Source organism: Chiloscyllium plagiosum, chromosome 3, assembly GCF_004010195.1.
Source record: "Chiloscyllium plagiosum isolate BGI_BamShark_2017 chromosome 3, ASM401019v2, whole genome shotgun sequence".
NCBI lineage: Eukaryota > Metazoa > Chordata > Chondrichthyes > Orectolobiformes > Hemiscylliidae > Chiloscyllium > Chiloscyllium plagiosum.
Window position 1 is genome coordinate 133,904,317 of NC_057712.1, and position 10,900 is coordinate 133,915,216.

A 10,900-nucleotide genomic window follows, 5' to 3' on the forward strand; every position below is an offset into this window, starting at 1 on the left:
ATCCCCATCCCCATTCACCTATTGTACTCTATGCTACTTTCTCCCCGCCCCCACCCCCCTCTCATTTATCTCTTCCCTCTGCAGGCACCCAGCCTCGATTCCTGATGAAGGGCTTTTGCTCGAAACATCAATTTTCCTGCTCCTCGGATGCTGCCTGACCTGCTGTGCTTTTCCAGCACTACTCTAATCTAGACTCTGGTTTCCAGCATCTGCAGTCCTTGTTTTTACCCTGTAATCCTCCCTCTGACTCTGCTCCCTGTAAACAAGGCCACAAATGCTCAAAATAAGTTCGTTTTTTGTAATTTAGTCTTGATTACCAAGGGGATGAAAGATTATCACGGATATGCAGGAATGTACACCTGAGGTTAAAATCAGATCAGTCATGATCTTATTGAATGGCTGAGCAGTTTACTTATGTTCTTTGTTCTTATTTTCATATATATGTGCGTGTGCCTGTATATTGAAGGCACTCTCTAAGTTGTTTTATCTCTTTCAACTGGTTGAGAGGAAATCACCTGATCTATATGTCTTCCTCACTAATCAAATTGATTCTGTATTTCAACTATCTAGGTCATGTTCTGTCCATTCATGCAATATTATATTTTTGAAAGCTTTTGAAATTGCTACCCATTCCTTCAGTTCAGACAGCTTATTTACTGTATTGTCTGTTCACATATATGTCTGTTTTGGGATTAGTTAGAATGGTAAGTGTTTACATTTTCATACCAAGAAATAAATGTGTTAAGCAATTTTACCTCAATATTGAATAAGTTAAGTTCATAATCAATAAATAATTTTCTGTTTCTTGAAGAAGCCTAGTTGATGCATCTTTTGGCCTTATGAGTAACTGCGTAAAACAATTACATTTATATTGTAACACACAGATTAATGCAACTAAAGAAAGATAGTGCATTCCCCTCCTACTCAGACTTTACATACTTATATCATCGAATCATAGAATCCCTATGGTGTGGAAACAGGCCATTTTGGCCCAACAAGTTCACACCAACCCTCCGAAGATTATCCCATCCAGCCCTGTTCTTTTCAAAATGTTTGCAAGTTCGGCAAGTAAGTCTCAAATAATACAATCTTTTAAAAAAATTGAAGTTGGTAATCCAGTGCTTCAGAATAGAGAAGCTTATTCTTTCCCGTGTTCGAGGTAACTGCATAAGATGCTGTGGAATTGGCTTTGAACGATTTTCAGATTCTCAGTTTAAAAGTGGAGTACTATTGAAGACCAGAAAGCTTCATCTGGAAGACCAGTTGAGTAGTCTTCTTTTTTCATATTTATTTAAATATTTATACACTTTCGCTGGAAGATGTTTGGAGCAGACTAAAACCTGAGGCAAAGAACTTGTCTTATGAAGAAAGGGTTGGGTCCACTCTTTGGAATTAAGATGGATGACAGATGATCTTATTGAGGCATATAAAGTTCTGAGGAGGAGTTAATAGGGTAGATGCTTCTTCTTGTGGGGAAATACTGAATGGGTATGGGAAGTTTCAAATGAAGGGATGGCTCACTAAAGAGATAGAAGAGGACATTTCTCTTTTTCTCTCGGGAATGGTTATTCATTAAAACTATATTGTTTCATTTATTCTTTCATTGGACATTGGGTTTACTGGCCATAAGTTTTAGATTAGATTAGATTACTTACAGTGTGGAAGCAGGCCCTTCGGCCCAAAAATCCACACCGACCCGCTGAAGCGCAACCCACCCACACCCATTCCCCTACACTTACCCCTTCGCCTAACACTACAGGCAATTTAGCATGGCCAATTCACCTAACCTGCACATCTTTGGACTGTGGGAGGAAACCGGAGCACCCGGAGGAAACCCACGCAGACACGGGGAGAATGTGCAAACCCCACACAGTCAGTCGCCTGAGGCGGGAATTGAACCCGGGTCAATTTTTTGTTGTCCATTTTTTTACTGTTCGTGAGTTGAGTGGCTTGCAGACCACACATAAAGGTCACAAGTATTACAGGGGCCAGATGAAGTAAGAGTGGAAAATATCCTTCCTGCAAGGACATTAGTGAACCAGAAAGTTTTTTAAGAAAATTAATGACCGCTGTCAAGATCAAAAAGACTGGCATTAAATTTTGGATTTATTTCAGACTCCCACCACCTGATGTGCTTTGCTTGGTGGTCATCCATTCCCCTTTCTTCCAATTCCTTGAGCTGCGATGTGACTACCTCTCTAAACATGCTATCTACCTAGCTCTCAGCCTTGCAAATATACCACAGTGTCTCCAGCTGGTGCTTGGACTGTGTAACACAAAGCTCAAGTTTCTGCAGTTAGGAGCACTTTGTGCACACATGGTCATCTGGACAGCAGCAGGGTCCATGACTTCTCACATGTGACAGGTCATATATTCCTTTCAGATGACTTCACCTGCCATGATTTAAACTCAAATTTACTTAGTCTTACTTGCTAACTTTTCTAATTAGTTAATCTTAAAGATACTTTCTTTATCTTAATTTTAGTCTCCTCTATTTGATAACTTTTACTTCTCAGTTCCTTCTTAGTTAAACTCCCTTAATAACCTACCAGCATGTAATCCTTGATCTGCTCCTGCCCCTACTGATCTGTGAAAGTCGTTCAGAAAAACAAGACAACCGATAAAAAGAAAAGCTCCCCCCCATACTGTACCCAACTCCCTCACTTACCAAACTGCCACATTTTACTCAGTCAGTTGTGTTCTGTGTATGCTATTTAGTTACAAAATGATCTTAATTTAAATAATACCATTAGTCACTGTACAGAATAGGTGGACAAAGTCTAGATTATAACTGAATGATACGTTGTTCCAAATTTCAATTTACCTTCGCTAGTCTTTTGCAGAAAACTTCAAGTTTACCAAATATGTACATCTCTGACACATCAAATGGATTATCTTGTGCTGTCTCAGTTGTATATTTCTTTGTGTTCTGGAAGTATTTGCGATATTCCACTAACAATTTCTTACATTCCTGAAATCCAATAACATACTGTGACAGGTAATTAAATATTTACACATTTCTATTATTTTAGACTAATACAGCACACTAGGTATCGATTGAGACTATTGTGCAGACTCTGAGAGCTATCCATGTAACACCAATTCTCTTCTTTCACCATAGCCTTACAGTTTTTTCCACTGCAATGTTCGTCCTTTTTTTACATATTACTTGGGAATCTTTTTCTATCACTTTTTTTAGCAGTGTGTTTTAGAAAAGAATGATTGATCACATCATCGCTGGTTCTTTTGCTGATTAATGTAACACTGTTCCTTGATAACTGCCCCTCCATTATTCAGTTAATTCTACAACATCAAAACGAGTCATGATTTTGAACAATTCCCTCAAAACCTTAACATTTTCTTTTTCTTGAAGACAAAAATCCAGTTTCACCACAAAATCTATCAAGCCTGGTCATATTCTGTCATTTAGTAGTACAGAATTAGTTTCAGTGTCCAGTAGAAAAACATTCTCAGTGTCTACCCTATCTTCACCTTCTAATCTTGTATGCTTCAATGAGATCACCATTTGTTCTTCTAAATGCCAAAGACTATAGGCTGAACTTACTCTGCCTCTTAAGTGAAAAACCTTTCAACGCAGGGACCAATGTAGTGAAAAATTTAGAGCTGAGAGACTTTCCTACTAAAATACATTATAATATGTCCAAATTTCTTGTGGCCCCTCTGACTTTGTGGCAATTTTCATTTATGATAGAAAATACATATCAAGAAATTCCTAAATGAATATTCATGACGAAAGCAAATGAATATTCATTACCTGTGTATAACCTAGCCTATCATTAAATATATGGAGAGAAAACAAAGTTAACATTGACTGTCAGTTCTGACTGTCAGTTTGGGTCACTGGACCCGAACCGTTAACTCTGATTTCTCTCCACAGATGCTGCCAAACCTTCTGGGATCTTCCAGCAATTTCTCTTTTTGTTTTAGATTTCCAGCATCTGCAATTCTTTTGGTTTTTATCTGTCACTAAATCTACTGGCTACTTCTGTTCATGTAAGCAAAGCTTTTCTCTGTCAATTTGTACCTTCTGAATTGTTCTTCTCTTAACAATTCTAGGCTTTCCTTTTATTTCATTCTTTGGAATTTTTACTCCAGTTTGCCTTTACCTTTTCCTCTCTGTCCAGTTCAATTTTTAAAAAATTTCTTTCTTGAACTCAAACTTCCTCTTATTTCCAGCTCTTTCCAATACAAGTTGCTTTGATTGAAAACTAGCCAAAGTCAAAGAGTTGGGCATGCTCACTGGGTTAGAAATACATTCAAGACTTGCCACTACAAGCATAAAAAAAAAGTCAAAACCAGCAGCTCTGCATTTGAATGCATGTATTCAGAACAAAGTAAATAAATTGATGATGCACATTGAAATAAATAAAACCTGATCAGATAACTATTACAGAAATGTGGCTGCCTGGTGAGAATTGGGACCAGAATATAAAGGAATTAGAAATTAGAAAACTAGGTAAAGGTTGAGGGGCAGCACTGTTATTCAAGGATAGCATCAGTGCAATAGTTTGAGACAACATTGATTCAAGAAATCAGGGTGAATAATCAGTTTGGATGGAAATAAGGAATAGTCAGAGGATTCACCAGTGGAAGTGTCCTGCAGTCCCCTTAAAGATTACCACAGTGGAGGACACAGTATAAAAGGAGAAGTATTAGATCCTTGTAATAGAGGGACAGCAATAATCATAGATAATTTTAATCAACATATAAATGAATTGGTCATAGCAGCCTATGAAGATTTCACGGAATAATTTTGAAAACGTTTCCAATACATCAATTAAACCTACCTCCACCAATCCAAACCTTAGCTACATGCTGTATTAAAAAAAGGTTTCTCAACCCACATTTGCTTCTTTTGCTGTGCTCTATGGTTCTTGATTTTTAGAAGTAGAAACAGTTTCTCCTTGCCCAATCTGCCAGAGACTGCTAATGCTTTTGCAAAGTTGCACCAAATCTTCTCTTTAGCTTCTCCTCTCCAAGGAAAATAGTTCCAACCTATCCAATCTTTTCTCATAATCGAGGCAAAAGGATTTCATGGGATGGACATGGATAAAATGTTATACTTGCTGTGCAAACCAAATCAGGGCCCAAAAACGTAATTAAAAAAATAATTAACATGCTATGGAGTTCAAGAGAAACCTCCATTTAAAATTACCATGTTTTCAGGTGATTAGCATTGATACATTTAAGGGAAAGCTCAACAAAAGTGGAGAAGGATGGGAAAGATACATTAATGAAGTTAGCTGAAGAAGAGTGAGATATGCTTATGTGGAACACAAAAACCAGTTCGGCAAATGACTTGCTTCTGTGCTGTAAATATTATTTATTACCATGTAATATACAAAGATTACCTGCATCCTATTGATAACGACTTCTGAATCCTGGTCCCATACACGAGCAGTACCGTCTTCAGTGATGTATTCCTTACAGGCTGTAACCATTTGGTTTGTGATCTAAAGTTGATAACATGGAATATTACAGTACATGCAGCCTGTATGGAGATTGACTCAAAGATAAAGTGGATCATCAAATAAAATACCAACCTTAATAAAGAGAGAAGTCATCTGTTGTGAGGTGTTGTAGTACCGTGACACATTGTGGATCATTTGAATGGTATTTATCAAATTTGGAACACCTCTTGTCATAGTGACCTGTAAGTTGAATTATTCAGAAATACGATGTTGTAAAATCAAAAATATTTACAAACAATGTACAAAATTAAAAGATTTAAATAATTTACGGTCCTAGCGGAAGTCTTTTTTTAAAATATGTTAGTAAGTGCTAGTTATAACAAATATTGCCCTTGAAGTCTGGCATTTTGAAGATGGGGTGCTAATTATGTCAATCTTCCTAATGTGTGTCATTTATTAAAGTCATCTTATCTGACAAGCATCAAAAGAAAATAATTTTGGTAATGAATACGTGAACAGCAGCAACTAATTATACAAGTAGATACTTGCAAAAGTGTAGAAAACTTGGATTTACCTTAGAGTTTATTCTCCTCTATCAGTGTTACTCAGTCAGAAATCTAAACAGGTCTTCTCAGCATTTCTTTGCATTGACTAGCACTGGTGAAGTGGGACCAGCTCTAAGTAATTTCCCAACCATAATATTACAAAAGGGGCAAATTATTGTTGGTCTGGGAGGAATAATTAATTCAAGATATGCTTTCATTCAAATAGGACACAAAATGAGTGAGGCTTAAATAAATTCTTAAACATGGATATGGTCAATGTACAGGTGACATGAAACTTCAAAGAATTATAAACTGTGAGGATAGTGTGGAACTCCAAAAGGACATTGACATGTGGTAGATTGGGCAGATGGATGACAGATTAGTTCAGTGTAGAGAAATGTGAGGTGATGCACTTTGGTCAGAAGATCATTGAAAGACAATATAAAATAAGGGATGCAATTCTAAAGACAGTGCAGGAATAGAGGGACTAAGGTGTATATGTGAACAAATCGTTGAAGGTGACAGGACAGGCAGAGAAAACATGAAATAAAGTATACAGTGTTCTTGGCTTTATTAACAGGGGCATAGAGTAGAAAAGTGTGGTGCTGGAAAAGCACAGCCGGTCATGCAGCATCTGGGGAGCAAGAAGATCGATGTTTCAAGTATGAGCTGAGCAAGGAAATAATGCTGAACTTGCACAAGACACTGGATAGACCCCAGCTGGAATAATGTTTTCAGCAACAGGCACTGGATTATAAGAAAAATGCAAATTCATTGGAGAGCATCCAGAAGTGATTTACAAGAATGGTTCCAGGTTATGAGAAACTTCAGCTATAAGAGTAGATTGAAGAAGTTGCGAGTGTTCTTCCTGGAGAGAAGAAGGCTGACAGGAGATCTGATTGATAGAATATAGAACAGTCTAGCACAGGAACTGGCCCTTCAGCCCATGATGTTGTGTCAAACAAATTAAACCAATCCCTTCTGTCTGCCCATGGTCCATATCCCTCCATTCCATCATTATTCATATGCTTATCTAAAAGTACCTTAAACGCTCTATTGTATCTGTCTCCAGCACCATACCTAGTAACGCTTCCCAGACAGCTACCACTGTCTGTGTAAAAAACCACTCACACCTCCTTTGAACTTTCCCCCTCTCACCTTAAATGCATACCCCTTATTATTAGACATTTCAACTCTGGGAAAAAAAGATTCTGACTGTCAACCATATGTATGCATCTCATAATTTTATACACTTCTGTCAAGTCTCCCCTTGGTCTCTGCTGCTCCAGAGAAAACCACCCAAGTTTTTCTAACCTCTCCTCATAGCTAAAGTTCTCTAATACAGAAGCATCCTGGTAAACCTTTTCTGCACCCTCCAAAGCCTCCGTATCTTTCCTGCAATGTGTCAAACAGATCTGAACACAAGACTCCAAGTGTGGCCTAACCAAAGCCTTGCAACATGACATCCTGACACTTTTATTCAATTCCCCAACCAATAAAGGCACCAAAGCCATACAACTTCTTCGCTACCGTATCTACTTGCGTGGCCACTTTCAGGAAGCTATGGACTTGAACTCCAAGATTCCTCTGTACATCAATGTTGTGCTGGGTCCTGCCATTAACTGTATACTTTTCCTTAACAGTAGATCTCCCAAAGTGCAGCACCTCACACTTACCCAGATTAAACTCGATCTGCCATTTGTCTGAGCATATCTGCAACAGATCTACATCCCGTTGTATCCTTTGTCATTCTTCTACACAATCTGCAACTCTCCAATCTTTGTGTCTTTTGCAAACTTACTAATCCTGTTTTTTTTCAAGTCATTTATCTATTCACTATCAACCAAGGTCCCAGTACAGATCCCTGCGGAACACCACAAGACAACCAATCTCCAGCCAGAAAAATGCTTTTCCACCACTACCCTCTGCCTTCTGTGTGTAAGCCAATTGTGAATCCAAGCAGTCAAGTCTCCATGGATCCCATACACCTTAATCTTCTCGATGAGCCTACCATGAGGACCTTGTCAAAAGCCTTACTAAAATCCATGCAGACAACATTCTTTGTTTTACCCTCATCAATCACCTTCATCACCTCCTCAAAAATTCAATTAAGTTAGTAAGACATAACCTGACTTTGACTGTCCCTAATTAGGCCATATGTTAACACTATTCTCATCTTGACTTGATAAACACAGTCCACTGATTCTTAACCTTCATCACCTCCTCAAAAATTCAATTAAGTTAGTAAGACATAACCTGACTTTGACTGTCCCTAATTAGGCCATATGTTAACAAATGTGCACAAATCCTTTCCCAAACAATCCTCTCCAATAGCTTCCCAACTAACAATGTCAGACTCACCTGTCTATAGTTTCCTGGATGATCACTATTTCCTTTCTTGAAGAGAGGAATAAAATTAGCTACTATACAGTCCTCTGGGACCTCTCCAGTGTCTAGTGAGAATACAAAAATCTTTATCAAGGCCTCAGCAATCTCCTCCCTTGCCTCTCTCAATAACTGGGGGTAGTTAACATCAGGCCCTGGACATGTATCCAGCTAAATGTTTTTCGAGAGACCCAACACCTCTTCTTTCTTGATCTCATAATGTCCTAGTATATTAACATGATCCATACTAATCTCACTGTCCTCCATGTTCTTATCCTGGATGAATAATGACACAAAATACCCATTTAAGATTCTTGCCTCGAAGCACAAGTTCCCTCTTTATCCTTGAGTTGCCTCTAAGTGCGGCACAGTGATTCAGTGGTTAGCACTGCTGCTTCACAGCACGAGGGACCCAGGTTCAATTCCAATCTCGAGTGACTCTCTGCGTGGAGTTTGCACATTCTCCCCGTGTCTGCGTGGGTTTCCTCCAGGTGCACCGGTTTCGTCCCACAGTCCAAAGATGTGCAGGTTAGGTGAATTGGCCATGCTAAATTACCCATAGTGTTCAGGGATATGTAGGTTAGGTGCATTAGTCAGGGGTAAATATAGGATAATAGAGTAGGGGAATGGGTCTGGGTGGGTTACTCTTCCAAGGGTTGGTGTGGACTTGTTGGGCCTGTTTCCACACTGTAGGGATTCCATGATTGTCCTATCCTCCTACAGTCATTGAGTCATAGAGATGTACAGCACGGAAACAGACCCTTCGGTCCGGCAACATCCTTGTAAATCTTTTCTGAACCCTTTCAATTTTCACAACATCTTTCCGATAGGAAGGAGACCAGAATTGACACAATATTCCAACAGTGGCCTAACCAATGTCCTGTACAGCCACAACATGACTTCCCAACTCCTGTACTCAATACTCTGACTAATAAAGGAAAGCATACCAAATGCCTTCTTCAGTATCCTATCTACCTACGACTCCAATTTCAAGGAGCTATGAACCTGCACTCCAAGGTCTCTTTGCTCAGCAACACTCCCTAGAACCTTACCAATAAGTGTATAAGTCCTGCTAAGTTTTGCTTTCCCAAAATGCAGCACCTCGCATTTATCTGAATTGGATGGGATGGGATTACTTGCAGTGTGGAACAAGTCCACACCGACCCTCCAAAGAGCAACCCACCCAGGCCCATTCCCCTACACTAACCCCTTCACCTAACACTAAGGACAATTTAGCATGGCCATTTCACCTAACCTGCACATTTTTGGACTGGGGAGGAAACTGGGGAGTAAACCCACACAGACACAGAGAGAATGTGCAAACTCCACACAGACAGTTGCCTGAGGCAGGAATTGAACCCGGGTCTCTGGCGCTGTGAGGCAGCAGCGCTAACCACTGTGTCACCCCAGGTTCATGACTTTTAGATTAGATTACTTACAGTATGGAAACAAGCCCTTTGGCCCAAAAATCCACACCGACCCTCCGAAGAGCAACCCACCCAGACCCATTCCCCTATAGTTACCCCTTCACCTAACACTATGGGCAATTTAGCATGGCTAATTCACCTAACCTGCACATTTTTGGACTGTGGGAGGAAACCAGAGCACCCGGACGAAACCCACGCAATCACGGGGAGAATGTGCAAACTCCACACAGACACAGGGAGAATGTGCAAACTCCATACAGACAGTCGCCTGAGGCGGGAATTGAACCCAGGTCTCTGGCATTGTGAGGCAGCAGTGCTAACCACTGTGTCACCATGCCACCCAATTAAACCCCATCTGCCAATTCTCAGCCCATTGGCCCATCTGGTCAAGATAGACAATAGACAATAGGTGAAGGAGTAGGCCATTCTGCCCTTCAAGCCTGCACCACCATTCATTATGATCATGGCTGATCATTCTCAATCAGTATTCTGTTCCTGCCTTATCTCCATAACCCTTGATTCCATTATCCTTGAGAGCTCTAACAACTCTTTCTTAAACGAATCCAGAGGCTGGGCCTCCACAGCCTTCTGAGGCAGTGCATCCCATACACCCACAACTCTCTGGGTGAAGATGTTTCTCCTCATCTCCTAACTGGCCCCCCCCTTATTTTGAAGCTGTGTCCTCTGGTTCGGGACTCACCCATCATCAGAAACATGTTTCCTGCCTCCAGAGTGTCCAATCCTTTCATAATCTTATATGTCTCAATCAGATCCCCTCTCAGTCTTCTAAACTCAAGGGTATACAAGCCCAGTCGCTCCAATCTTTCATTGTAAGGTAATCCCGCCATTCCAGGAATTGACCTTGTGAACCTACGCTGCACTCCCTCAATAGCCAGAATGTCTTTCCTCAAATTTGGAGACTAGAACTGCACACAGTATTCCTGGTGCGGTCTCACCAGGGCCCTGTACAACTGCAGAAGAATCTCTTTGCTTCTATACTCAATTCCTCTTGTTATGAAGGCCAGCATGCTATTAGCTTTCTTCACTACCTGCTGTACCTGCATGCTTGCCTTCATTGACTGGTGTACAAGAACACCCAGATCTCTCTGTA

General features: G+C 40.1%; 1 protein-coding gene across 1 annotated transcript in view; it reads right to left on the bottom strand.

Annotated features, from left to right (window-relative positions):
• The window catches only part of LOC122540182 (dynein axonemal heavy chain 8-like), a 1,320,893-nt gene that overhangs the window by 1,054,060 nt on the left and 255,933 nt on the right, over window positions 1-10,900 (bottom strand). The window contains exons 10-12 of the mRNA XM_043675532.1: window positions 5,565-5,672; window positions 5,373-5,474; window positions 2,825-2,971 (exon numbers count right to left, since the gene is read on the bottom strand). Of these exons, the coding sequence (XP_043531467.1) occupies window positions 2,825-2,971; window positions 5,373-5,474; window positions 5,565-5,672 (357 nt within the window). The remainder of the gene's footprint in view (window positions 1-2,824; window positions 2,972-5,372; window positions 5,475-5,564; window positions 5,673-10,900) is intronic.